This window comes from Barbatula barbatula (genome assembly GCF_947034865.1).
Source record: "Barbatula barbatula genome assembly, chromosome: 1".
In the NCBI taxonomy this organism is placed as follows: domain Eukaryota; kingdom Metazoa; phylum Chordata; class Actinopteri; order Cypriniformes; family Nemacheilidae; genus Barbatula; species Barbatula barbatula.
In genome coordinates, this window is record NC_136766.1 from 3,787,117 (window position 1) to 3,812,897 (window position 25,781).

The following is a 25,781-nucleotide window of genomic DNA, read 5'->3' on the forward strand; positions in this document are numbered from 1 at the left end:
CTGGTTATTTGTTGTCATATAGGGACAGTATTGAAGTTCAGAGAGTCTACAAGTATGAAACTTTGAGTCTTACCACCCATGGAATCCCCACTCATCGTGTCCTGATTGACCCACCAGCGTCCAGGTCCCACAGAAAGGGTCTGTAAGAACTCATTAACCTCCTCATTCAGGTCTCTCAGAAGATGTCCTCCTCGATCCTCGCAGCTTTTCTGAGCTTCAGCCCAGGACATAGACTCCTCAACAAAGTTGTATGAAACGTCCTTGTGGATGTTCTCAAAGATGCTGTCATAATTATATAGCTGGTGTCCATCATCCTCTATTCCATCAGTAGAAATTGCCAGTGACATCAAAACAATTGAATTCCAACAATAAACGAGCCCCCTTTTTGAGGAAGCCATGGCCGAAAGCTGGAAACAACCTCCACCTGAGAGACGTTTGTGAAGACTGGAAAACAGGGAGCCTATGTACGCAAATGTGAGATCTCACTTTGTGAAAACAGTGAATGTGAACTAACTTCATTAGGGAAATGGTAGGAGACACTCAAATACATGCAAAGTCTGACTTTAAGCCAAGATTCCAGAAGGCCTCGACTATTGTTTTTTCCATGATCTTTTCTGAAATACAGAGGCTTTTTGTTATTTCGATGTTTTCATGGTTATTTCTGTGGTTATTTCTACCCCATGGTAGAGAGTTGTAAAATAGTCATTCTGATACCATGGAACTGAATGGTATCCATATTCAGGGACAATGGCACATACGCTTTTCTTTTAACAATACCACGATACTACAGAGATACATTGGCGGAGAAGTACTTTTGCTATTTGTATTTATTCATCTATTAAAGTGACAAAATGCTTTTGGTCAAATTTGAATGAGTTATGACAAATTCTAGCTTTTTTGGAAAACTATTTTGACACAATATACACAATACAATTTTGTGGTTGACAGGAGCATCATTTCGTCTCGTGTGTATGCGAATACTTGACTACGGAGAGAATTCAATCGTATCGTTTATAATATAATTACTTCTGCTGAAAATAGTTATGGTTTCCGTAACAAGTACAATTATAACCCACCGCCAGCTGTTTACCATTAAAACGGACAAAATTCCTAATTCCTTGTGTATGTAGCGTGTTATAGGCATTCATTCAGTAGGATTTTTAGAAGAACAGCACACGCATATAAAACACATTACTAGTACAGACTACTTTCTATTAAAACAAATACAAATTTCAATTGTTGTAATATAATTTTATTTACCTTCATTTTCATTCATTTATTTATTTTACTAAATTGAATCAATATGATCTTACACTTAGCTGCTATGTAACCAATACTACATATAAACCCCCTGAAGGTGTTTTTTTTTTTTAAATGTAGTATTATTACGTGTGTTCTCGCGAGGTTTCATGCAGGAAGTGAAACGGCGTGGATTCAGGCTGCACGCGCATAACAGTCATGGCGGGCAGAATGAAGGTGAATACGTGTTGCGTTGCTGTGCTCAGATAAACATGGAGTTTATTCGTTCACATCGCGTTATCACTTTAAATACAGCGTGTATTTACTGATTTATCGACTGGCGTTTTTTTCCTTGTTGTTGTCAGTTATTGTTTTGTTTTACGTCAATTTACGTCAACGTTCGACGCACAGTGGCTTCTTTTACAATACCGGCGTACAATCAAACTTGAATGATTGTTAAACACTATAAAACTGCGATGCTATGACTTTACTGACATATATCGAGATAACAATGATTGTATACAGTTTTTTTCCAAACACTTGGGACTTGAATGTGGTCATGAACATGTTTACTGGCATTATGCTCATATAAATGTTTGTGTTTCATTAACAAACATATGAATACTGAAGTCAACATTTCAAATTGTACTTTGCATTAGACAAAAGCATTTATTAATTCATTTATAGTATAATCCAAGCACATTTCTTAAGTTAGACATTCGTAGGTTGTCTATTGTGTGATGTTCACAATGCAGTAAGTTAGTTTATAAACACCACTTTGTTGTTAGACACGTGGATATTCTTATCATGTATTGATTCATTTGGTCCTGGATGACATTGAAGTTGTGTATGTGATGATGAGAACATGTTTATGAGTCTGCACAATCCCCTTTTGTGTGTATTTGTATTAAAATGCCAAATGAGCTTCTGCTTTCCAGTTACCTAAGTCTCCTCTTCCAATGTCTGCAGAAACAAGCCAAGGATGCTGTAAAGATCATTGGATGTGGCAGTGCCCTGTTCTTCGGGTACCTCACGGTATCCGGAGACGAGCATTTTTACGCTAATGCTCTGATGCCCGTGTTGCAGAGACTTGTGGGAGCAGAGACGGCTCATGTCATGGCGGTGCGGTTGATTGGCCTTGGTCTTGTGCCTCGCAACCGTTACAAGGACCCAGCATCATTGGTTAGTGCGTTACGCGATAGAAGACCATTAAATACCATTTCCCTTACCATCATGGCCCTATGTGCACAGGACATTTGACCTCATTAATATTTATTGCAAACACACTATAATAATCACATTATTTATTTCCATCAGGAGGTTAAAGTGTTGGGTCAAAGGTTCCAGAACCCGATTGGGATAGCAGCAGGCTTTGACAAGGATGGCGAGGCAGTGGACGGGCTTTATAAACTTGGCTTTGGTTTTGTTGAGGTGGGGACAGTCACGCCAAAACCGCAGGAAGGAAACCAAAAACCACGTGTGTTTCGACTGGATTCAGACCAGGCGGTCATTAACAGGTATGCGTGTTCATCCAAATGCTTCCAAATATTCCGATTAGTGTCTGACTAGGATGGGTTCTTTTGATAGTTGGATTTCGTCTGCCTTAATCCTAAATATGACTTTACATTATTGGTTAGTTGACATGACAGAGTTTTGATCTAATAATGAAATTGATCAAATCTAAACATGCAACTTTCACCCACTATTTGCTTGCTCGGTAAAGCATTGAGAATTTGATGGACATGATATTTTCATAGGAAATCTGGTCATGTTCAAAACATGAGACTTGACTAAAACTGGCTCAATGTAGTGTATAAAACTCAACTAATCAAATTCTGAAACGTATTAGCTCTATGGGGAAATTATTAATGTGATACCGGCTGAATAGAAGTACTCAATTCTGTCATTTTTATAATTTGTGTGTTTGTTTTCTCAATTCCTCTTGAATTTAACCGGTTTCGGCGGTCAGTGATTCATCTCACAACACTTACAATGTGGTCAGCACAAACCATATATAATCTTAGTGTAATTGAACCCATTTTCATGTAGTCTGATTTGTGTTTGCTATGCATAGGTTTGGTTGTTGGGAGGAGGGCATGTCACGCTACACGTCTACGTATATTGACTTAATTTGGTTAGTGACACAAACCTGGTGACGAAATCGCAGCCTAATATCGTAGAATTTGATGAATAGCCTTGCATATCATTGATAAAACATATAGGTTTCCTCCTCCCTTTCAACGCTCGATAAGACTATTAGTTTCGCTTTCCTAACATTATATGGTTTTATTATTTGCATGTAACATTCTTTGTACATCTACCTCTCAAATTCAGGTTTCCTCTCTGAGGTTTCCTGAAAGACATGCATGCTTGGCTTTAAATTAAATAACATTAGCATATTCCGTCACACACACCCCGTGTTTATTCTGACAGTGGAATGTATGCAAATGAGGTGCAGGACAGCCCCGCCCTTACGAAAAACCTTACAGTGTAACATTGGCTCATTATGACGCACATTGTGTCATAAAACATCAAATACACTTTGATCTGCTTTGTTGTCGGTTCAGTGTAGCTTTAAGCTCCGTCCTATTCATGTGTTGGATATAGTAAACATTTGTTTGTCTTTCTGCTGTGTGCGTTTGTGCATTTATTTTATTCACAAAACAAAAGCATTTGTTGCGAATGAACCAAGTTATTTAAGGGTGTAGTTTATATAGAGTTTAGTGCTTGATGTGTTTTATGAACGTCAGGGCTAAAGTTAAAATACATTAATGTCTTTAACGTCAGGCAGATTTTTCGCAGGTGCTCAAAAAAAGGTGGAGTCCTTCTCAAACGACAAATTGTGCATTCTGCAGGTTTTGAATGCCAAATGCTGTTCGTCATTTGAAAGTTTAAGTTTGAACTTCTCTTCCGTGTGCTCAGAGTACTACCGTGTGTATTTGTGTCATTAATGTCATTCAAGTTTTGCTCTCATTTAAATCAATTCTTTAGATTTGTGTTCCAGATCTTTGGTAGCCCATACAGTAGCACATGTTAACGTCCATTTTACAGACCTTCCTCAAGCGCACAAATGAAATCGGAGTCTAAATAAATCAGGATTGTTTAAGGTTTATTCAAGTCCAAGATGTTGTCCAAACCACATGGTGCTCCTTGTTACAGTCCCCTCAATAGGCACATTTGTGTTCGCACAGATTAATATCATATGTGTTTTTAAATTGTTTATTTCAGATATGGATTCAACAGTTGTGGCCTTTCTGCCGTACACGACAGACTGAAAGCCAGAGAACTCGCGCAGTCAGCGCTGACGGCAGGTAAACATCACTAAACCGACACAAAATCTTACTCGGTTTTACTGTTTAAAATTTCCATTTCTCCAGGTTTAAGATGCGTTATTATTTTCTTGAACATTGTGAAAATAGCTTTAGCCTCTAATGCTTTGGAAAAATACAGGACATTAACACTGTGTCATTCAGCGCTCGCTTGTGGACTTTCATCCAATATGCGCAGGAATTTTTCCTACTTATTTGAATAAGTCCCTGCAACTTTTCCACGACAGAATGTAATGCCCTCGCCGTCTGCTCTCAGCAGGGAAACCTCTCGGCATCAATCTCGGCAAGAACAAGATTTCCAAAGACGCGGTGGCAGATTATGTGGAGGGGGTGCGGAGGCTGGGCCCAGTCGCTGACTATCTGGTGGTCAACGTGAGCAGCCCTAATACTCCAGGCCTTAGGAACCTTCAGGGCAAGGAAGAACTGCGCCACCTTCTGGACAAGGTAGTGCGTGATTCTGGGGCAGAATCTCCAAATCTGATCTGACATCACATATTTACCAAATTAGATTTCAGCATCATTGAAAAGGTTACATAAAATTCAGTATATACAAGCACACGTCGGCTGTCAGTCCAAACACACTTCACTTTTGAACTATAGTGCCACAAAACACATGTAAAAATGATCTCATTCTTTACAAACTGTCAACTGAGGAATTTAAACTTATTAAACTAGTTTTTATTGCTTGTTTCACGTCTTTTGTCCTTCAGGTTGATATTTGTAGTATGTTTTTCCTTTAATGGACGAAGAAGTCTGGATCACTTGTGCCACACGTGCTATGTGTTTAACAGAGATCAACAGATTAGTTTTATGCTTTTAAGTGTTTCAAGATTGAACACTTATTGACCAAGCATCCGTTTTATTGTTTATCACATCACACTTCTATTAAATCAAGCTCAAGCTAGCGAAGTGTGTTTAAGGTTTCATGTGTATGATCAAATGAGTCTTGTTTTTGGTTATTCAGGTCCTGAAAGAGCGAGATTCTCTGCCGTGTAAGACGCGTCCACCCGTCCTGGTGAAAATCGCCCCTGATCTTACTTCACAGGACAAAAAAGACATCGCCGAGGTCATCATGGAGGTTCGTCTCAAATATCATCATTATCGTCAGCACTGCAGTCAGACTTAAATTATTGAAGTCCTTTTTTTGCCTTGACCTGTATTGATTTAGGTCGGAATTGATGGCTTAATGGTTTCCAACACCACTATTTCCAGACCCGAGACTTTGAAAGACCCCAACAAACTTGAGATCGGAGGACTCAGCGGTCAGCCTCTCAAAGAAATGTCAACGCAGATGGTGCGAGAGATGTACTCCTTAACCCAAGGTACCCTTACATGCTGAAAACCCAAAGTCTTGGGATTCTTGTGTTTTATAATATAGTTCGGGTAGTTTTAATAAGTGTATTAAGAGAAGTTTGTTTTCGTGTGAGTCTGTAGGAAAGATACCGATCGTTGGTGTCGGCGGGGTGGCCAGCGGGCAGGACGCTCTGGATAAGATCCGTGCTGGAGCGTGTTTAGTTCAGCTTTACACCGCACTGGTGTATCAGGGTCCCCCTGTTGTCAACAAGATCAAAAGAGAACTGGACGATCTTTTGAAGTACGTATCACAATGTTTTAATACATTTTTAATTTTAGAATGCTTTGGTGTATATTTTGTTGTGGGAAGTACAGTAAATTGGAGAAATCATGTGACAAGAAAGGGACAAAAGGGTTGCTGCGGTTATGCTTTAAAAAGAGCCTGAAATCTTCATATGTGGGGCTGTTACAAAAATCATTTGAAATATTTATCTCACAAACAAATAACATTTTGGTTATAGTAATTGTACTTCCTATATACTTTCTTCTAAATGACTAGTGTAATATTTAGTTGTTTGAAAATTAATTTAACTAATTTGAATATCTTTTTTTAATAGAACACAAGGGTTTACGTGTGTATTTGAGGCAGTAGGTGCTGATCACAGACCAGCTGAGACGACGGCACATAAGCAGACTCGAGAGAAAGCGACACATAGTGCCTGACCTCAGAACTGTTTGCATTTACTGCAGGTATTTATCTCTTTTCAAACAGGTGGAATTCAAATCATAACTGTACATTTATCGATCTGCACAATAGAGGAATCACTAAGAAAGAGATGGCATTTCAGATATGTTATGGTGACTTGGTGTGTTGAATTAAATCTTGCTAAATGTAAAAATGTTGCCACGTCAAGTCCTTCAGGTGAATGGATGAAACGATTAAATTAAAACATTGCTTAAGACTTGTGTATATATATATATATATATATTCAAAACCTTAGTGATGTAAATCACAAATGAAATGTATTTAAATTCATTGCATCACTGAAGATCAAAGTTTTCGATGGATGAGACTCATGCTCTTGTTATCTCTGCACCTCATGTTTTCTAAACCCCAAAAACCTTTGTGAGCAAAACTGACCTTTGTATTTCTCAGAGGTTTTTTTTTAGATATGAAGAATCTGGGATGAGATTTACAGATTTAGTTTAATTCAAAGGGAGCTTTGGGAATTATGAAAGTATGTACTTGTTTCTCACAGACTGTGGTTTCTTTTTTTAATAAAGATTGAATGTTCTCTTTAATCATGATATATACAGCACATGACACGAGGTACCACGCTGTCAAATTCAGTGTAACTTCATAAAAGCGCAAGTGTCTGGACCTGTCACCTGTGTCTGAGTTATTCATCGGGCCGGTACTTCGCCTGAGGCGATGGGCAGATCTGCTCTATCGTGGGTGCAAAGGACTGATAAGACCTTGTGATCCCACACAAAGCTATGAGACGTGACTGAATCTAAGAACTGACAACTGTGACCCCATCAAATAATTAAAATAATGAAGCTATGTCAGTTTTATTTAGCTGGTCAAGATATATATGAAACATAAATGTATGAACTGAAATAAAGGTGGTTTTGAACAACAGAAGTTATATGTACTTTCAATTCAATGATTGGATTAGGTAAGAAAGTTTATTTTACAGATTTCCGTTCATATTGACAATAAAGCATAGATAAGTTTATTGATTTAGAAATATGTGACACACAATCTGTTTTTGCATCAGAGCAGTCATACCCATTTAAATTACCAAAATAGGTCTATTGCAGAAAATGATAGATTTCAAGATTATATGAAAACAATTATTTTATTGGCACATTTGTTCGATTACTTTGCACCCAAAAATACTGAATGCTGTGAATCCCTTTGTCAATCTTTGAAACGGCCTTAGTTAGCATTAAAGACGTCAGGGTAATAGTTTCAGAGAATGTTCTTTAAATCTGTTTTCTTTATCATCCTACATAAGTATAAGAAAAAAGACAAACTGGGTTTGGGTTATAAAGTTGACCAAAGAAATCGCTAGATGAAGTCTGTGAGAGAACGACATAAGACTGCAAAACTCACAGCATGCCCATATGTTCTTCAAACATGTTGTCCTGACCTGAGGATATTTTACTCTTTTTTTTTTAGGCTACACAAATTCCAACAGACCGGCTGAATTTACATTATACAATACACAGCTTTAAAGCCATATGGACATTCACTTCCATCCAGCTTTGTACAGAAAAAAATGAAAGATATTAAATGGCAAAAAGATTTAGACAACAAGGTGTATTTTTACTTAGAAGAGTGATGGTTGGCAGTGTTTAATTATCAGGTATAGAGTCAATGGTGTGCCAAAAAACTCAATTCAAAGCTACAGAGGACAGAGCGAGAGTAAGATTGAATGAGATCCTTCCTTAAGTGTAATGTTGTGATGTTTCTTTGCAATGAAAGAAACATCGCACCACTTTGAAGTTGACAGTAAACGTGGCCTCTAAATGTTGTATAATACTTTAATACTCTAACTATGGCATACATTTGTAGATGAAATTCCTTTTGCTGGAACAATGTTTCTGTAAAATAAACCCCAGCCATAAAAAAGATAGATGACTAATAATGTCTTAGTTCTTAACGCATATAAACTTCCCCTTAGTTTGATTTATCATTTAGAACGTTGTCCTAAAAATATCTCACACCTTGCAAAGTCAGGATGACCACAGTGCCACGGTTCAATGATGATAATACATAGTACTTTATTGTATTATACATGTAACAGTGGTGTTTCATTTCAGAATTATTATTATAAAATTTAGCACCATCTAGTGGTTAGGTTGCGAAGTGCAACCAATGGCTCACTCCACCTCTCCCTTTAGAAGCACTACGGTGGCTGACACAGAACTACGACGTTGTCACATTTTCGCTTCTTTGCCGAAGGAAATAACGTATACACGAAACACGATCTGTAAGCAGTTTTTGTCAGTTTAGGGCTACTGTAGATTGGAGAATTCCATATAAGGGGACCCGCGGTGTATATAGATAGAAATAGCTCATTCTAAGATAATACAAACATAAAGCTCCATTTTGTAAGGTCTTTATAACAAATCTGAACACATAGTTATCTGTATTATATCGCGATTCTGTCAATATATCCTCCACAAAATGATACATTGGATCTTTAAATTGTGTTAATGTCTCAAAAAATGATTCATGGTAGATGATAAAACCACTGTACGTTAAATTGACTTTAAACCTTTAGCTTTCACAGTCATCTTCTTTGAGATGTGCTGATTTCAGTCTGATGGCCTGGAGAATAATCCATGTGACAGCTACAGGGAGGAGTTAAAGATATAAGAAATACGTTTTCTCTTAGGACATTCAGTTCCAGCATCTCATCTTTGAACATATACGCTCAACACACACGTCCTTCTATCCTTAATGTGACCCACATAACTCAAACTAAAAAAAAACTACAACATTTGTACAAAAACTGTATATGACACTTTGACTTATACTCTTTATAATCAACATAAGAACCCTTGCCAAAGGCTTTGTTCACTTTATGTGGATTTTTATATCACTGAAAAACATGGCAACGAAAAGCGTGCGCTGCGAATGGATGACTTTCAAATTCAACACCATGAGCATAAATTTCATGACATCACTACTGTTGCCTAAAAATATACACGGCCACAGGTGGTTTGGGCATAATTGTTCTGACATCATAATCTGTGTAATTTAGGCCAAAACAGGTGAAAACAAGAAATGAAAACAACATGTTTTTATAAAGCACTTCTGGCTGTATCTCAAACTACCCTTCGCTGTCTCCTTGCCAACGGCAGTCCCTTCAAAAACTGATTTCCATATTTGTACTCGGTCGGGAAAACACACACTTTCATGCTACACAGAACTCCAGGACCACCATGTGACCAGGGTAAACATCACCTATTCATTTATAATTCACTGATGTTTAAAGTATAAAGTGTAAAGTGTACATTTGCTCAGAAAAAACTGAAACATGAGACCTTGTTTGAGTACGTGAAGTGTAGGGAGGTGTAAAATAATTGATAAATTAGATCTGAAATGTTCAGGTCATCTCGAAATCTTCAATAATATTGACTTGATCAAATCTGAGCTCAGTTTGAGACATTGTTGAGATCTCTTCTGAAACAGAGACATTTGTGAGATTTCTTTCTCTCGTGCGAAATATCTGAGACACGTGAGATTTGAGCAAAAGTGTGTGTTTGCTTAACACACTATTATAATTCTTTAATAGTCGTTTAATAATAAAGGTAGAGAATTGGAATTTATCAGTTAAACAGAAGTCATAATCCTACATCAATTGTAAAAATATCAAATGTTTTCCACATCTTCCCCTTTACACTTCACTTTACTCTCTTGTTCTCAAACACCTTTCACATTTTGTCCACACTGGCCCATTGCCGGCCCATTAAGAACAAGCAGGTTGTCCTGTCGTGTCCGTTGTAGACACGGTGTAACCGACCTCGTGTCTGTTATGTCCTTTCTGGATAAACATGCACAATGTAGAACAGAGCCGACATTAAAGGAAAACTGTTGTCAAAGATCCGCATTTGCACAAGAAATGACATTCCAATACAAACATAAGTCTTCAAGAAACAGTTTAAACTTTGCCATGAAGTAGCCTCCACTGTCAGCGATGCTTTGGGAATCGAGCTTATAATGTTTTCTGCTTGCACACGAGGAGAAAGTTACAGCCTGAGGCGGTCAGCGTGAGATCTGAGCGTCTGCTGCTGAAGCTGTGAATATTGAAGCAGAAGACTGACAGACGTGTTGCCCTGTCACCTACAGTTATTCACGCTCAATGAACACGAAATCCGCTTCAAAATGTGTTTATTCAAAATTCTGAAGTCTTCATCTTATAAATGATGCACAGTAGCACTGATAATGTACGTCACAATATTCAGTCAAATGCTTCATAAAAATACACATTTCATCTAAATATCCCTAACATGACAGGATAAAACACGACAGGACATACGATGAAGATTTTATGTCTTCCTTTAAGAGAAATCTAGCCAAATGTTGTGGAGTTTGGGGATGAAAAACCGTAAGAATAAATAATGGATAAACACTGGCAAACGTGTTTTTCTTTTAAACACAACTTCACATAATACTGTTAGATTTTGTAATATTTATTCTTAAAATCTTGTTAGATGGATTTGCTTATTAAGTGAATACAGATATATATATATATATATATATACAGTATAAAGTAGAAATAGCTGTGTGGGGACAAGACAAAAGAAGTCATATGTTTTATGCAGTGTGTTGAATTGAATCAAATCATTAAATATATATTTTTATATGAGTTGGTTGGGATTCGTTTTTAAAAATGAATCAATCACATTTGAAACTTAATGTGACAAAAACGTAGTTCGCAGATTTCTGATGGAAAATAAACGTAATAAAATCTTAATAAGGCCTCTTACGTGTCTGGTGTTCTACTTACGATGACTCACATGAAGAAGATTCTTGTGATATCTGTTGCATAAATACGAAGTAAATTCAAGGATATATACACCATAAAACAAAGTGAAAGGTGCTTATCGTTGTCCCCGATATCAAAAAGAACCTGAAAAACAAACCGGTATTCTCTCAAAGCAGAAGAGCTAAAGGGAGAGTTCACCCACCCTCCAAATGTGGTTCAAAACCTGAATATGACTCTCATCTGCGCAACACAAAAGAAGATATTTTGAGAAATGTCTCAGTGGTTTTGTATCCATACAATGGACGTCAATGGGTTCTTCAAGATATCTTCTCTTGTGTTCTGAAGAAGAAAGTCACACAGGTGAGGAATGAGAGTGAGTAAATGATGAACGAATTTTTATTTTTGGCTGAACCGTGAGGTCATAGCCGAACTCAAGTCAGCTTTTCTCTGAGTGATGATGAGATCTGTCCCGCTGAAAGAGCAGACTCAGCCCTTTCCTAAAACGCCGGTCACGAATGCTGTAAATGATGACATTGCAACAGCTGCTGCCCGCCAGAATCCAAAACGCAAAGAAGGAGAACTTGCACCAGGTGTAGCCCACCACGTTCCCCAGCACAAACACAGCGATAGGACTGAAGGAGGCCGTGAAGGCAAACGTGAGGATTCCGATAGTCTTTGCGGCTTTGATGTCTGTAAACGATGGTCTGTGGGGACACCCGCCGGTCCCAGCGTCCGCTCCATCGGAGAGGAGGAGCTTGCGCTTACGAGAGTACCGCCGGATACTGGTGAAGGACATGATGTTGACGGCCAAGGTGCCACCCAGTAGAGTGAAATCAAACGCTGGAAAGAGGAGCAGAATGTTGGCGTCTGCAGGCACCTGAAGTCCGATCAGTACCGGGACGTAGATGCACAGTCGACTGCATTCGTTGTATTCCAGCTTAAAGTTGTTGCTCAGGATGAGTGGTGCATTGGCCAGTAGGAAGCCGCCGGCCCAGGATGAAAAGATCAGGAAGAGGGTGCGGCGGTGCGTCACAAGGGCATCCTTATGCAGCGGACGCAGGATGGCCACGCTACGCTCTACTGTCATAAGAAAGATGGTGCTGATGGATACGAAGGTGCAGCCTGCGAAAAGCGGACCCATCAGCATGCAGGGTTGCCAGGGACCAGATACACCACCCAGAGAGACCTTGGAGATGCCCTGGTACCACAGCGGTGGAGCTCTGGTTACCATTAGGTAGATCTCGGTGTATATGGAAAATGGCACCACCAAAGCTCCAACCACCATGTCTGCGATAGCCAATGACACTGCGGGACAAAAACACAATATTCCAGAATTAAATTACCAGAATACTTTAAATTAAAGTCATTTATTCACCCTTATGTGGTTCAAAACCTGCATTTGACACTTTCTTCCGTGGAACACAAAAGATATTTAGAGAAATGTCTCAGTGGTTTCGTGGTTTCTGATGTTGTTTGGCTACCAACAGTCTTCAAAATATCTTCTTTTGTGTTCCGCAGAAGAAAGTCATACAGGTTTGGAATAGCATGAAGGTGAATTAAAACATTCCCTTTTACATTTAGCGGCATCTGGTGGTGCAACCCTCGACTCACTACACCCCACTCCCTCGATTTCGAAGCACTTGCATCACGCTTTCGCGTATTTGCCGCAGGAGATAATATATTAACGAAACGTGCTCAATTTGTCCGTTTAGGGCTACCGTAGAAACAACATGGCGAATTCCATGTAAGGGGACCCGCGGTGTATGTAGATAGAAATAGGTCATTCTAAGGCAATAAAAACATAACGCTTCATTAGGTAAGGTATTTACACACCTCTGAAGACATAGTTATGTACATTATATTTCATATATTTCTATCAATACATCCACCAAAATGACACATTGGACCTTTAATGAAGTCATGTTTCTTTAACATTTTTATCTCTCAGAGATCTAAGGCTCACAGACACAGTCTATTTTAATCTGTTAAGTTATCTTTTAAATATGAGACTTTTCCTCCATGTAAGCAGCACTTATAAGTACATCACGGCCGTGAGATGTCATCCTTGTGAAAGTTACCGGGTTTATACATTAACAGACTGAAGACAGACATGGTTGGTCAGCAAACTAAAACATGACTCCCATTCTGACACGTATAATGTAGAAATGTTATGGTTCTACTTTCAAAAGAATAACTATATCAAGTGCGATAACTGTACTGTATGTTTCTAATGGTCATTCACAAGGGCTTTTCGTTCTTTCTGATCTTTTATGTAAGAAGCCCAAAAAATGTCACGCAGAAGCTAAGAAGTATTACACTTAACACTTAAGGGGATAGTTCACCTACTTATACATTTTTTTTGTCACCATTTATTCTCCGTCGAGTCATTCAAAAACTGACTCTTTCTAATGTGAAACACAAAAAGACGATATTTGGAGAAATGTCTCAGCGGTTTTGTGTTCATACAACGGAAGTCAATGGGGTTCAGTGTTGTTTGGGTATCGACATTCTTCAGAATATCTTCTTTTGTGTTCTGCAGAAGAGAAAGTCATACAGGTTTGGAATGACATGAGGGTGAGTAAAGGATGAAAGAATTATCATATTTGAATGATCAATTTAACAGTTGTGCTCAGCACTGCCACACCTGGACACCTAGAAAATGAACATTTTAATTGATCTAACACAGATTCTTAAAAAACAATAACACACCGCTCCTAAACCTAACCATCACTGGTGAATAAACAGATCAAACTAAAACAAATGAAGTCGATCAAATTCACACGAAGTAGCCACCTTGGGAAATATTCACGAATTGCCACTGTAATTTCAAATATAGCACTAGTACACTGCATTCAAAAGAACAGTGTTCATACATTGTCCTTTCAGTAAATAAATGATCAGAAAAAGGTTGATATTGATGCTATTTCCATGTCAAAGTCAAACTGAGGGCATTCCAATGTGGGATACAGTGTTCCACCCAGTGCTTTTCTAATGCATAAAGAAACTGGCATACCGTACTGCATACTATAAAAACAGTATGAGTGGCACACTGGCTAAACATGGTTCGCTCTGTTACGGTTACCTTTGAGGTAACCATGCGGCGTTCGGGAATGCCGCATCTGCATGAGAACAGTAAGTGTGATCACGTTTCCCACAACGATGGCAAAGGCCAAGCAAACCATGAACGTGACCGCCAAGGTGCGGTTCAGCAGCCCACAGCAGCGGACCGTGCACAGGGGGGCCAGCGTCTCTCCGGCCGCCGGGGACACGGTCGCTGAATGATTATCACTCTCCATTATGCCAAGTGGAGCTTCTGTTTGCTCAGGTACACAAACGTCGGCCAGCAGCGCAGCCTGGCAACAGTCTTCATGCTTAAGAGAGGGACGGCTATTACGTGAATGGTTCTGTTGTCTGCAGTGAATGGAAATCCTGTGAATGGGCAGAGAAAAGAAAACACAATCAATGCAACACAATACAAATGAATCATAACCTACATTGATTTTACCGGTTAGTTTACTTATGATGGTCACCGTGTGTGATATTATGCATCGTAGCTGCAAGACATGGTGAGGATCTCACATTCTGCATGCAGGTTTCAAGCAATACAGATCATTTCAACACTATCAAAGTTTGATGTTTGTGCCTTTTTAAAAAGCAACGGGCAAAAAAGCTTGTGGCTTTTCAAGGCGAATCCCTTTTTCATGAATAGCTAAAATATGAAATGCAGACAAATAGACAAAGAATAGACAAAAAACAGCGTTGGGAGAAAAGAGATAAACCCATGTGTAAATGTATTATTGTGCAATTTGATCAAACCCCTACGCTCTCACTCCATGTGACATGAATGATACCCCGTCGCTGTGGCTAAGGAGGGTTTTACTTCCCTAAGCGACTGGAAGTGACATCAAAGGTGCCATATCCAAGGCTCAGGCTATCGTATGAAACCACCGACCAATGCCCTATAGCAACCAGTCGGCAACACCACAGTCAATGAAAGCCAGTTCTCTTGCGAGGAGTGATAAAGCTTGTTTTGTACACCGTGTGGGTGATATCTGATAATATATCAGCTTAATTGAGGTGTTTGTGGTAATTATGACGGCTGCATCAGCTGTTCTGTCTCACATGCGTCTCTTCTAATAGAGCTCAAACATAAGCGTGCATCTATAGTGCTTTAAAACAAACACATCTCGGCTGGGAATCTGCAGCACTCGGCACACTAGCTTCTATTTAGCATGATAAATATTATGTGAGCATTAAAATAGAAAGCCCTACTGGGGCTCTGCTGACAGCGTCTAAACTGAACACCAACACACAAGATCAAGAGCTCTCTCTCTCTTTTTCTCTCTCTCTCTCTCTCTCTCTCTCTCTCTTTCTCTCTCGCTCTCTCTCTCTGTTCCACGAGTCCTATACCCATAGAAAAATCACGGATGAGATCACTTTTCTCGAAATCTCAATTATTTCTCCAATTGGGGTGCAAATGGAGAGAAAGAGATCTCACCAATGTTAAAGTATTATTGAAGATCTCATCATCAACTCAAACATTTCTCATCAAATTTATCAAAATCCTGATTATTTTACCTCCACATTTTTAATTAATTTTACACCTCTATCCTCCTCATGTGCTATTTGAACAATTGTCTCATTTGTTTTTGCAATATGAGAATAATTTGTTACTGAAATGAAACATTTGAGCAACATTTGATCAATAACATCTTCCTTTTAGGGCACCATCTTACACAACAGTTTGATGTCCCTATGCTTTTGATGCAATACTGTAACAAACAATATCGTTTGATGGAAATATTAAGGAACATTTACCGTAGTGTTGAGCTGAATTAATGAAACTGGTATAACATTGCGTTGGTTCGAATATTGTCGTATTATTATAAAAAGGGATGTTATTTTAAAGACAACTGAAAAACAATCTTAATTCACTAACATCCTACAAAGCACTGTTGTAAGTCTTACATTCTTCACATTATTTATCTTTAGATTTAAGAAGTTAGTAGACGCTTTAACCACACAAAAACCTTATTTTCTTCCATTAACATAACCTAAAAGGTTTAAGGTCAGTTATAGAGGCTTGTGGTATTGGTATACTTCTGTGCTGTTTGTGTTTTGGTCTAAATCAATTCTAAAACCCTCTCGGATAAGCACTGGAAAGCGTGCATGCCCGCTACGTTTTGGAACAAGGCCATCAAAAGCAACACACATTGTCTACTGTGCTTAAATGAATGTGACATGAAAGTAAACTATATACACAGATGTTCTTTAGTAAGTGGTGACAGCAAATTGCTTTATATGGAGGGAATGGGTTTAGAGGTGATGAGGTGAAGTTTCTGGATGAAGTCTAGAGCGGACAGATGTGTGGAATGATGGAGGGACACACCGATTCCTGAAACCCCGGAGACCTGTGGCTCTCATGAACTACATGTAAGAAAAGGTCTGTGTTTTCATCCTTTCCGCATCATACACTTGCTTTCGAATGCTGCTATTATTAACTTAATTTAAAAATTAAAATTGTCAATGAATTGAAGTCGACTCAACCTTTGAGTAACTTATTACAATTATATAAGAAAACAGAACTAGGAAATGAATTTTAGGAAACTACGAGTTAACATATCGTTTGATTTGCATTCTGATCAGTTTTGGGACATTGAGCTTTAAAGTTTTTACATTCCATTTGACTTCGTACATAACACCATTTTGTTTCCTAAAAAACTCCCCAAATGTACAAAATGTAAAGAAAAAATATCAAACAATGTACAGGTTGTCAAAGAATAAGAATATGTGCATAACATAATTCTATCCCAGGGGATTGCACGTAGTAAAAAACAAATGTAGTACAATGCAATGTAAGTCACTTTAGATAAAAGAGTGCGCCAAATAATGTAACAATGTTTATGCAAAAGAATGAACGATTAATGAAGCTTCGGAATTGTTTTTATATGTTTTCTATATTTAGCTCGATATTTATTAAGGTTGCACATTAAAAAGAAACAAACGTATATAGATGAACCTATCCTCCTTCAAAAGCAGTCAATACAAGAGTATTGTAATATACATATACATAATATATAATACAATTAATATGATTTAAAATAAATGAGTGATACAAATATAAAAGAGCATATTATTTTAAACTTATAGCCATGATACATAAACGGTGGCAGAAATATCAAAAGCTCAACCATCTTTATCACACAAATATGTAATAATAACAGAGAGTAATGTTCTTACATGCATCTTCTGTGAGGTCGAAAAACTGTTTCTGAGCAGCAGAAGACAGAGATAATGCCCATGTACAGTATAAATCCAGTTTGATCGCTACTAGGCGACACCGTTTATCCAGTGAAAAATATAAACTTGCTTGTTTGTTCCTCTCTTGTTCTCAGTCCTCACCTCGCTTTATATTGCAGCTCCTCACACATCTCTCCACTTCTGCTTGACCAAGTGTCTGTCTGTCGGTCTGTCTGTCGGTCTGTCTCTCTCTCTCACAGCTGTGAGCTGAAGCCCAGCAGTGACATATGCACCTCACATTCGTTGCTCCATCGCTTATTTGCTTCCAGCGGTGTCTCACTGAAGTCAAAAGAGCCGCAGTGAGTCAACTCATTCTGCTCAGCTGGAGATACACGCACTTTAATGAACTCCTTCATCACACTCTCGTTCTCTCTCTCTCTTTCTTCTGAAAAACTTCAGTGCTCTCATTCAGAAAGGTGCTACACATACAGTGTTGGTGCATTTCAGAAATAAAGTGGTAGTATCCTCTCTAATACATTTTTTACAAATATTTCTTTTTATGTTTACATGACCCACAGCAACAAGGAACCTATTCATTATTCATGTTATGCACAGTACAAAAATACTAGGTTGTATCAACCTATATTAGTGGTTTGGTCGTATTTCTGGTTGATTTAACCAATGATTGGGTTTGTCCAAATTTTGCTTAACCATGTGTCAGTCTAAAAGTCACTATTACATTTATTATAAAACACCTGAAAGCAATTGATGATTGCACAGACAGATGTCTTTTCTAAGAATTTACTTTATATAGCATACATCTCCACCTCTGACAAAGACCTTCCAACCTTGAATGGAGGTGAATGTACATAACATAGCCTTACCGCCTTATCACTTCATTTTACAATGACGTTCAAACGTTCCTTTTCGAAAATAAAACTCGTCTTGTTCTGTAAGGTTGCGGTGGCTACTTACAATCTGTAAACTTTCAGATCTGACGTTTGTGTCTTAATAATATAGCTTTATGGTCCTATGGTATGGATCTATGGTAGATTGCAAATATTTTTTTTTGTACATTGAATTGTTACGCTTTATATAGTTGCTCATGATATTAATTTACTTTGTGTTTTTATTACAGTTATGCATTATTCCACACAGTAGATTAAGACTGTAGTTAATGCATTTAAAGTGGATGCACGATACATTATCGGCTATATCGGTATCGGCTAAATTAAATGATATCTGTCTTGAGACCTGTTAGACTTATGGCTTTTGAGAACACTTTTCTAGGCTTGGTACATGATTAAAAATAGTAAATGTTTCAAAATAAAGTTTGCTTCAGGCTCAGAATAATGTATATTAAATATGAGTTATACTGTATATCGGCCAATGTATCAGTATTCGGCTTCCATTGTTGAAGGAGGGGTGTACCGCCACCTTGTGTACCGGGGTGTTTCTGTTTTTAATGAAGCGCCATATATGTCTGGGAGTGAATTTGTACGTGCATTTGGCAAATCGTTTGAGTGTGGAAAACGTTGAAAAACGCTGGCGATAAACGCAGGCGATTATTGTCCCGGTGTGGACAAGCCTTTAAACTAGACACTAATATGACGAATGATTAATTTTGTGGTTTCAGTAATCTGGCTAACAGGATAAGTAAATAAACCTATACCTTACACTACGCCAACCCTCCAAATAACTGCAAGAGTCATTATTTCCTGGAGTCCAAAAAGTGGATGCACTGTATATTATCGGCCATGTCGGTATCGGTCTTGAGACCTGTTAGACTTATGGCTTTTGAGAACACTTTTCTAGGCTTGGTAAATGATTAAAAAAAGAGATTTAAATAAATAAGAGATAAAACAAAATGTTACTTTGGTCTCTATAGCAAATGCTGTCGAACATGCAGAGGATTACACAATGGACACGTATTCCCCAATGTGTCGTACCAGCAGGGATGTGCAATGTGTTTACAACAGGATTGTATGCTGGACATTTCTGGCGATAAATGAGGTCACATTCCCATGACATGTGAAAATGAACTAATGAGTTATAATATTTTATACAAAATTCGATTATGAATAGTTATTTGATACAAACAGTAAAATTCTTCACATTTTTAGTTATAAAATATAATTTCAGTGTATAATCTTGATGTAACAGTCATGTAGACGGGCACAGATCTAAACTTTGTTATTTCTACTAAGAATTTAATTTTTTAGTTTTTTTAAGTACAATTTCTTCAGCTGTGGGGATTTTGACTGAAATGTTAGTTTGGCATCATTTGTGTGGTAATGTAATGTTTCAAGCAGAGGTGGCGATAGAGAGGTAAAAATCACGGATTGCCGCTGAAAGACGAATATACAATAATGTTAACATGAACTTTCATGAGCTGACATATGACAAAGATTCCTGTTGAAAATAATGATTCAGTTCGTCATTGGTGAGGTTGCCACAGGAACATAAAGGTTTTATTTTGACTACAGACGGATTCATCTTCACAACATAAACTTACTTTACTGCGCATGCACACTTTTGTGACCCCGGCTTAACTTCCGGTACACATTCACAAACAACAGAGCGCCTGTAGATTATTTCTAATAACAAGCAAAAGAAACAAAGAACCGTTAGTTGGCTACTTGAAACGGTCTATAGCTGCAGGGTAATGACGGCTTATACTGTATGACCCACTTCCATCTCCAATACACCTGTGTGTTGGCACAGACTTCTTCATGGCATTACCGGGTTATTAAAACCAAAATATTCTGGTCATCTACTCTAATCTCTCAAATCAGCAGTGCAACAGAACTACCAGCTCATACAGTAATGAACCAAAATTACAAGCTGCTCACGTAGAATTCAAACAAGTTCATTTAAAGCTAATCGTTTCAGATAAACAACCAGACAGATGGACAGACGGACAGAGACAAACACACGCATAAACCTGATCCTGACAATTGTATAACAAACCAAAATCATCTCTCAAATCCAAAAATAAATTCAACTTTGTTGCAACATGGTGCGGCACATTTGAAAACCTTGAATGTTCGGGCACTCATATTAGATGAATCATCATATCATATAAATACAAAAAACTGAAGACTAGAATACATTTTTTGAGTATAGGGTACAATATCAGACTAGAGGGTTGTTTGTCGTCTAAACACAAACTCAATATCTAAATACACACATTGCCTTTGGACCGTTTTGTTTATTTAACCTTGAATCTGGACATTCAAACACATTGAGAGATTTTCCCTGATTGTGCAATGGATTAGGATAATGTCATTTTCGGGAAGAAACGCCATCAAAATCATATAAATAACAGAACCAAGATTCAAACTAACAAAAGGATAAAACTCAGCTTCAATTACATTTAGAAAACTCTTCTTATCATGAACTGGTAAATGCTCCTTTGTTCACAATTGTTTAAATTGTTCAACAAATGTTCAAATGACAGACAATTCAACTCGAAGTCTAATTATTTGAATTATTTATATATTTTACATAAAAACTACTGTACCATTACTAAACAATTTTTCAGCTAAAATATTAACCTCATATGTGCAAACTATTGTTTTATTTGTTGCTGTTACAGTGTTATGTTTTATCTCTAGGCTGTCTGTGGCTGTGCTGCTCACGGGCTCGATCGCTTGCCTGCCAAATGTGTCTCTGGGTTTGGATCGAGTCAGAGAAAATGTTTCGGGTAACAAACAACCTCCTCATGACCCAGCAATGAGTCACTTGTGGACATAAAAAATGCATAATTTCCCTCTTGCTATTTTCAAAAATCGTTGTACAGCTCTTGTAAAAACGTGGTTCACAATATTTACATCTATGGCATTATTTGATTAAGAACTAAAGAACTAGAACTAAAAAACGATTTTTTGTCAAATTAGCAGATTTTTTCTGAAGAATGGCTGAAGGGTTTACAGTAGTAAACACTAGAAGTTTCAAAATAGTTTTTTGCAATAACTACTCGCTGTTATAAAGTAACAGAAATAGTGATGTATTTTATAAACAACATTGGCTTAAAGTTGTGTACACGCCGCAGAAATCATTCATTCATTTTTTCTTAAAGGAAAAATTCACCTTCAAAATGAAAATTAAGATATTTAGAAAAATGTTGGTAACCAAAAAACGTTGGTCCCCATTGACTTCTAATGTATGGACACAAAATCAATGCAAGTCAATGGGGACCGACAGTTTTCTGAGACCAACATTTTTCTTATGATGTGTTCTGCAGAAGAAAGAAAGTCATTCAGGTTTAAAAGGACAAGAAGGCGTGTAAATAATGACAGAATTTCATTTTGAAGGTGAACTATTCCTTTAAATATATTACACGGTGTGTGGGAAGTGTTTTAAAGTACTCTTTTGCATTGAATTTGCAATGCTGGTTTAGTTCAAGGCTTTGCAACGTTTTTATTAAATCCTGAATGGAAAAAAGTTCTTCCAGAATCAAGGCCACTGAAGTAGGCCTACTGGCTGAATTATGCTCTACTGTTCAGAAAATGTAATATGCTCATTGTCATTGCACAGCCCTTCGACCCAAACGAATGATCGGGGGATCTCTGACCGCACCCGTCCCTTGGCATGCCATGGTGTACCTAAGTGAAAATATACTGGACGGAGGTTTCGCTGGAGGAACCCTTATTGCCGAGCGCTGGATATTGACTGCAGGCAGGAATCTATTTGTAAAAAAAAGTCGAAGTTACACAAGAGGAAAAGAGCCACTCGTCCCAAAAGTCTATCTGGGAATCAGCAAGCGCTCTGATGCCCAAGCCTCTACAGAAGTGGCAGTAGAGAAGGTAAATATCCATGCGTTCCAATCTGCCTCAGTCTAATTTTGTTAATTTTGTTAAAAATTACCATTGAAGACTCTTCACGCATATACTGTAAAAAGAGCTGAAGCGTTATGTTTTTATTACCTTAGAATGAGCTATTTGTATCTACATACATCGCATGTCCCCTCTTGTGTGGAATTCGCTGTGCTGTTTCTACAGTAGCACTAAACGGACAAACTGCTCTACAGTTTCATAAATACGTTATCTCCTTTGGCAAAGAAGTGAAAATGTGAAGACATCTTTGTCCTGTGAGAGCCATGGTGCTTTGAAAGTGAGGGATGGAGTGAGCCGTGGGTTGCAATTCGCAACCTCACCACTAGATCCCACTAAATATAATTCACTGGACGTTTAAGCTGTAGTCTAATAGTATATTGCTAGAAAGAAAACTTGCTCAAGCATATTATTATATTATTTGATACAATTGAAATACTGTCCGAACAATAATGAAAATACTTTGTGCTTCTGATTTGACAGATGTTATGGAACATAAGATACACACATGATTACTCTGTTAAGACACGTTTGTCAATTTATGAGAAACTGACTTTGCACTTTCACTAAAACTTTATTTAAAATTGAAGTTTGCTCTTTCCTTGATTTCGTATTTGTCATTTAATGCAATATCTTTCCTACATTTTAGGCTCAAAATACTTTTGAGGACCACTGCATATTTAGCTGATTTTAAAACGCTTCTTCCTGCAGGTGTTTTTACATCCAGGCTTTCAGAACACGTCCGACTGGGACAATGACCTTGCTCTGATCAAACTTAAGGAGCCGGCGAAATTCAGCGAGTCTATAATGCCCATCCCACTGCCTGAGATTGGAGACAACCAGGAAGAGAATAAAGGAGAGCGAGGCATCATCGCCGGCTGGGGCTGGGGGAGACTTTTTACCCCTGCTCCCATACTGAAGTTTCTGGCTCTACCCATCGTGCCGTGCCAGGGAAAATACCAGACAAAAGTTATTGAAAGTACACCAACTGTGACTGACAAACAGTTCTGCACTGGACCCAGTTATTATCAAGAAAACGTGTGTTTTGGGGACGCAGGGGGCGCTCTCGCATTCCTTAACCCCAACAGCAATGCAGTTTACGCTGCAGGAGTCCTTTCTTTTGACAAGGCCTGTTCTGTAGAAGATCACGCTGTATACATAAAGATCTCTGCTTACCTGCCCTGGATTCACAGTGTCATGAGAGGAGATTCGCATGATTTTGCAGCACGCCGCGCTTCATTCATCAACCGTATGTTTTCGCGAAATTTTGCCCTTGGTTGATTCTAAGGGCACTGCATGAAACAGAATTATAATAAGGGGTGTAAGGACACAATCACGATTCACTATGCAAAATATAACGATTGCAACAGTATCAAGCTATAAAATAACTGATTTTCTCATGGCATACATTACTAAAACATTACCAATTTCTGAGAACATTGTTATTTTGTTAAAAGAATGAACAGCTTTAATTGAACCATGTTTGTATCTCAATAATCTGTATACATTAAAAAGGTACGTCACAGACATTGTTTTACATAAAATCAAGAACTAAGAGAGCTAAACTGTAGAGAGAACTTCATGAAGCAGTAAAAGCACAACATCAAGAAGACAAAGCAGTAACACATTATACTGTTATGATGACGCAGATCATGTGATGGCAGCTCCGCCCACTTTTCTCAAGATGTATTTAAAGGATTTTGATTAAAAATATAATTCAATAAGCTCCATTTCCCTACAATGTAGTGAACAACAAACAGAGACACTAAAAAATATTTTAACGAACGCTGTTATCCGAAGCAACAACCTGGTTTGGAAACAAGCTTGAGGAAACAGCAGTGCTAACTTATACGTTGTTTTATACATTTGTTCAAACTCAAAATCTTCTGCTCAACAGCCCAGATATTAAACTGTTAAGCCACATCATACATATCTATAAAAGATTAAAGGGATAGTTCACCAAATGAAGAACGTTGAAGAATGTTAGTAACCAAACCACGGCAGTACCCATCGACTTGCATTGGTTTTTATCCTTACAATAGAAGTGAATGCGTTACCAACTTTCTTCAAATGTCATTTATGTTCGCAGAAGAACGTCATACAGGTTTCAAATGACAATTTGTTACCCCACCGTCCTCTCTACCCATCCTCCAACACCAACCAAACGTTTCTGATGAACCTTTTCAGCTAAAAAACGTATGAATCATCCTTCTATTTTGTAGTCTAGGGCTGTCACAAATACACATTTCAGTCAAATCTGTCTGCATTTTAAATGTGTTTTTAAAGAAAAATGTAAATTAAAGGTGTTGGTGTCATATTTTATAACACAAAACCCAACTTATCCTGCCCATGTGGTTAAAATGGGCCAAATAATTACATGGTTAACAAGTGAATGTACATATTAAGACAAATCTGCATGATATATTAAACTATAACTTTATTTCAATGTTACATTGAAAGAAAATAATATACAGTAGCAAGATCTGAAAAAGAATCCATGCACCTAGTCTCCATAAAATGTAAAATATGTGGAGTTTGCATTACAGTTATATGGTCTCCAGACTACTAAATGATATCAAAGAGGGTCTATGGTAAACCATTTTAGTGTGAATAAATCTAAAGCTGTTGCACAGAGCGACTTACAGAGCAGAACTGCCTGGGTTACATAAGCACATCTCTTGCGATGATCTTTCAGGCACCAAAGGAAAAAACAAAGAAAATTATGATGGCCGCACATGCATGTCAACTTCTAAAACACTTTTCTCATCAATTTTCAAGGACATCAAGATTTGTAAAACACAAGTCACTTTCAGAGAATCTTGTATCAGTTAGAATTTCAGTAAGAAGGTGTATCGTTCATTTATTATCTAAAAGTTATTTATTATTATCGGCAGAGAGCTGTGAAAAACGCCAATCAATAGCGAGCATTAATATAAAGATATACAAAGTCTTGGCGGTATTATAAATATATTATGTTCAAACACAAAGACACCTATATCAATTGCATTATGCATGAAAGTCAAACTAAAGAATACACCCAATACGTAAAAGTAAAAGATCATGACGTCGGCCGCAAGATCTTCCTTTATACAGTACAATGGCCTCATATTGGGAAAAAATATCTTCAGAATCACACATTTCACAACAATACAGCTACACATCATCTAGCCGTTTGAGATCTTTTTAATAAATTACCGAAGTCCTGCAAAAGTACAAATTAGAGCCTGTAATGTCATTACCCCACCAACTGGGGGCACTCTCATCTGACTATTTGTAACCCATCGCTGCTAACGCTTCTTACTTTCTACCTCTATACTTGCACCCCAAATGACAGGTACACA

General features: G+C 37.8%; 3 protein-coding genes across 4 annotated transcripts; 2 read left to right on the forward strand and 1 right to left on the reverse strand.

Moving 5' to 3' along the window:
* The first annotated feature begins 1,401 nt into the window (after window positions 1-1,401).
* dhodh (dihydroorotate dehydrogenase) lies at window positions 1,402-7,509 on the forward strand. 2 transcript variants are annotated; one of them, XM_079451501.1, is made up of 10 exons: window positions 1,402-1,476; window positions 2,209-2,421; window positions 2,557-2,756; window positions 4,468-4,550; window positions 4,825-5,012; window positions 5,533-5,646; window positions 5,737-5,890; window positions 6,003-6,162; window positions 6,479-6,611; window positions 7,179-7,509. In XM_079451501.1, the coding sequence occupies exons 1-9, from the start codon at window positions 1,459-1,461 to the stop codon at window positions 6,582-6,584; spliced, it is 1,236 nt and encodes a 411-aa protein (XP_079307627.1). In that variant the 5' UTR covers window positions 1,402-1,458; the 3' UTR covers window positions 6,585-6,611; window positions 7,179-7,509. The 2 variants fall into 2 exon arrangements, 1 of the variants encoding a protein (XP_079307627.1); XR_013786340.1 differs by having other exon boundaries at window positions 1,416-1,476; window positions 5,996-6,162; window positions 7,179-7,499.
* Window positions 7,510-11,801: 4,292 nt separating this feature from the next.
* Window positions 11,802-18,021, reverse strand: LOC306897979 (adenosine receptor A3; the record flags this gene model as incomplete). Its single annotated transcript, XM_079463169.1, has 3 exons — window positions 11,802-12,670; window positions 14,448-14,794; window positions 17,864-18,021. 3 exons carry the CDS (start codon window positions 18,019-18,021, stop codon window positions 11,802-11,804), a joined length of 1,374 nt encoding a protein of 457 aa, XP_079319295.1.
* Window positions 18,022-20,815: 2,794 nt separating this feature from the next.
* On the forward strand, window positions 20,816-23,965 carry hp (haptoglobin). Its single transcript, XM_079453281.1, has 4 exons — window positions 20,816-21,008; window positions 21,223-21,311; window positions 22,145-22,413; window positions 23,152-23,965. The coding sequence occupies exons 1-4, from the start codon at window positions 21,001-21,003 to the stop codon at window positions 23,719-23,721; spliced, it is 936 nt and encodes a 311-aa protein (XP_079309407.1). The 5' UTR covers window positions 20,816-21,000; the 3' UTR covers window positions 23,722-23,965.
* The last annotated feature ends 1,816 nt before the right edge of the window (window positions 23,966-25,781 follow it).

Bases quoted from the DNA above. Each gene is read 5' to 3' on its own strand.
- hp (XM_079453281.1), top strand. The intron at 21,312-22,144 runs GTAACAAACAAC...GTCATTGCACAG, and splicing joins AGTCAGAGAAAATGTTTCGG to CCCTTCGACCCAAACGAATG. The intron at 22,414-23,151 runs GTAAATATCCAT...TTCTTCCTGCAG, and splicing joins CAGAAGTGGCAGTAGAGAAG to GTGTTTTTACATCCAGGCTT.
- dhodh (XM_079451501.1), top strand. The intron at 5,647-5,736 runs GTTCGTCTCAAA...GTATTGATTTAG, and splicing joins TCGCCGAGGTCATCATGGAG to GTCGGAATTGATGGCTTAAT. The intron at 5,891-6,002 runs GTACCCTTACAT...GTGAGTCTGTAG, and splicing joins GATGTACTCCTTAACCCAAG to GAAAGATACCGATCGTTGGT.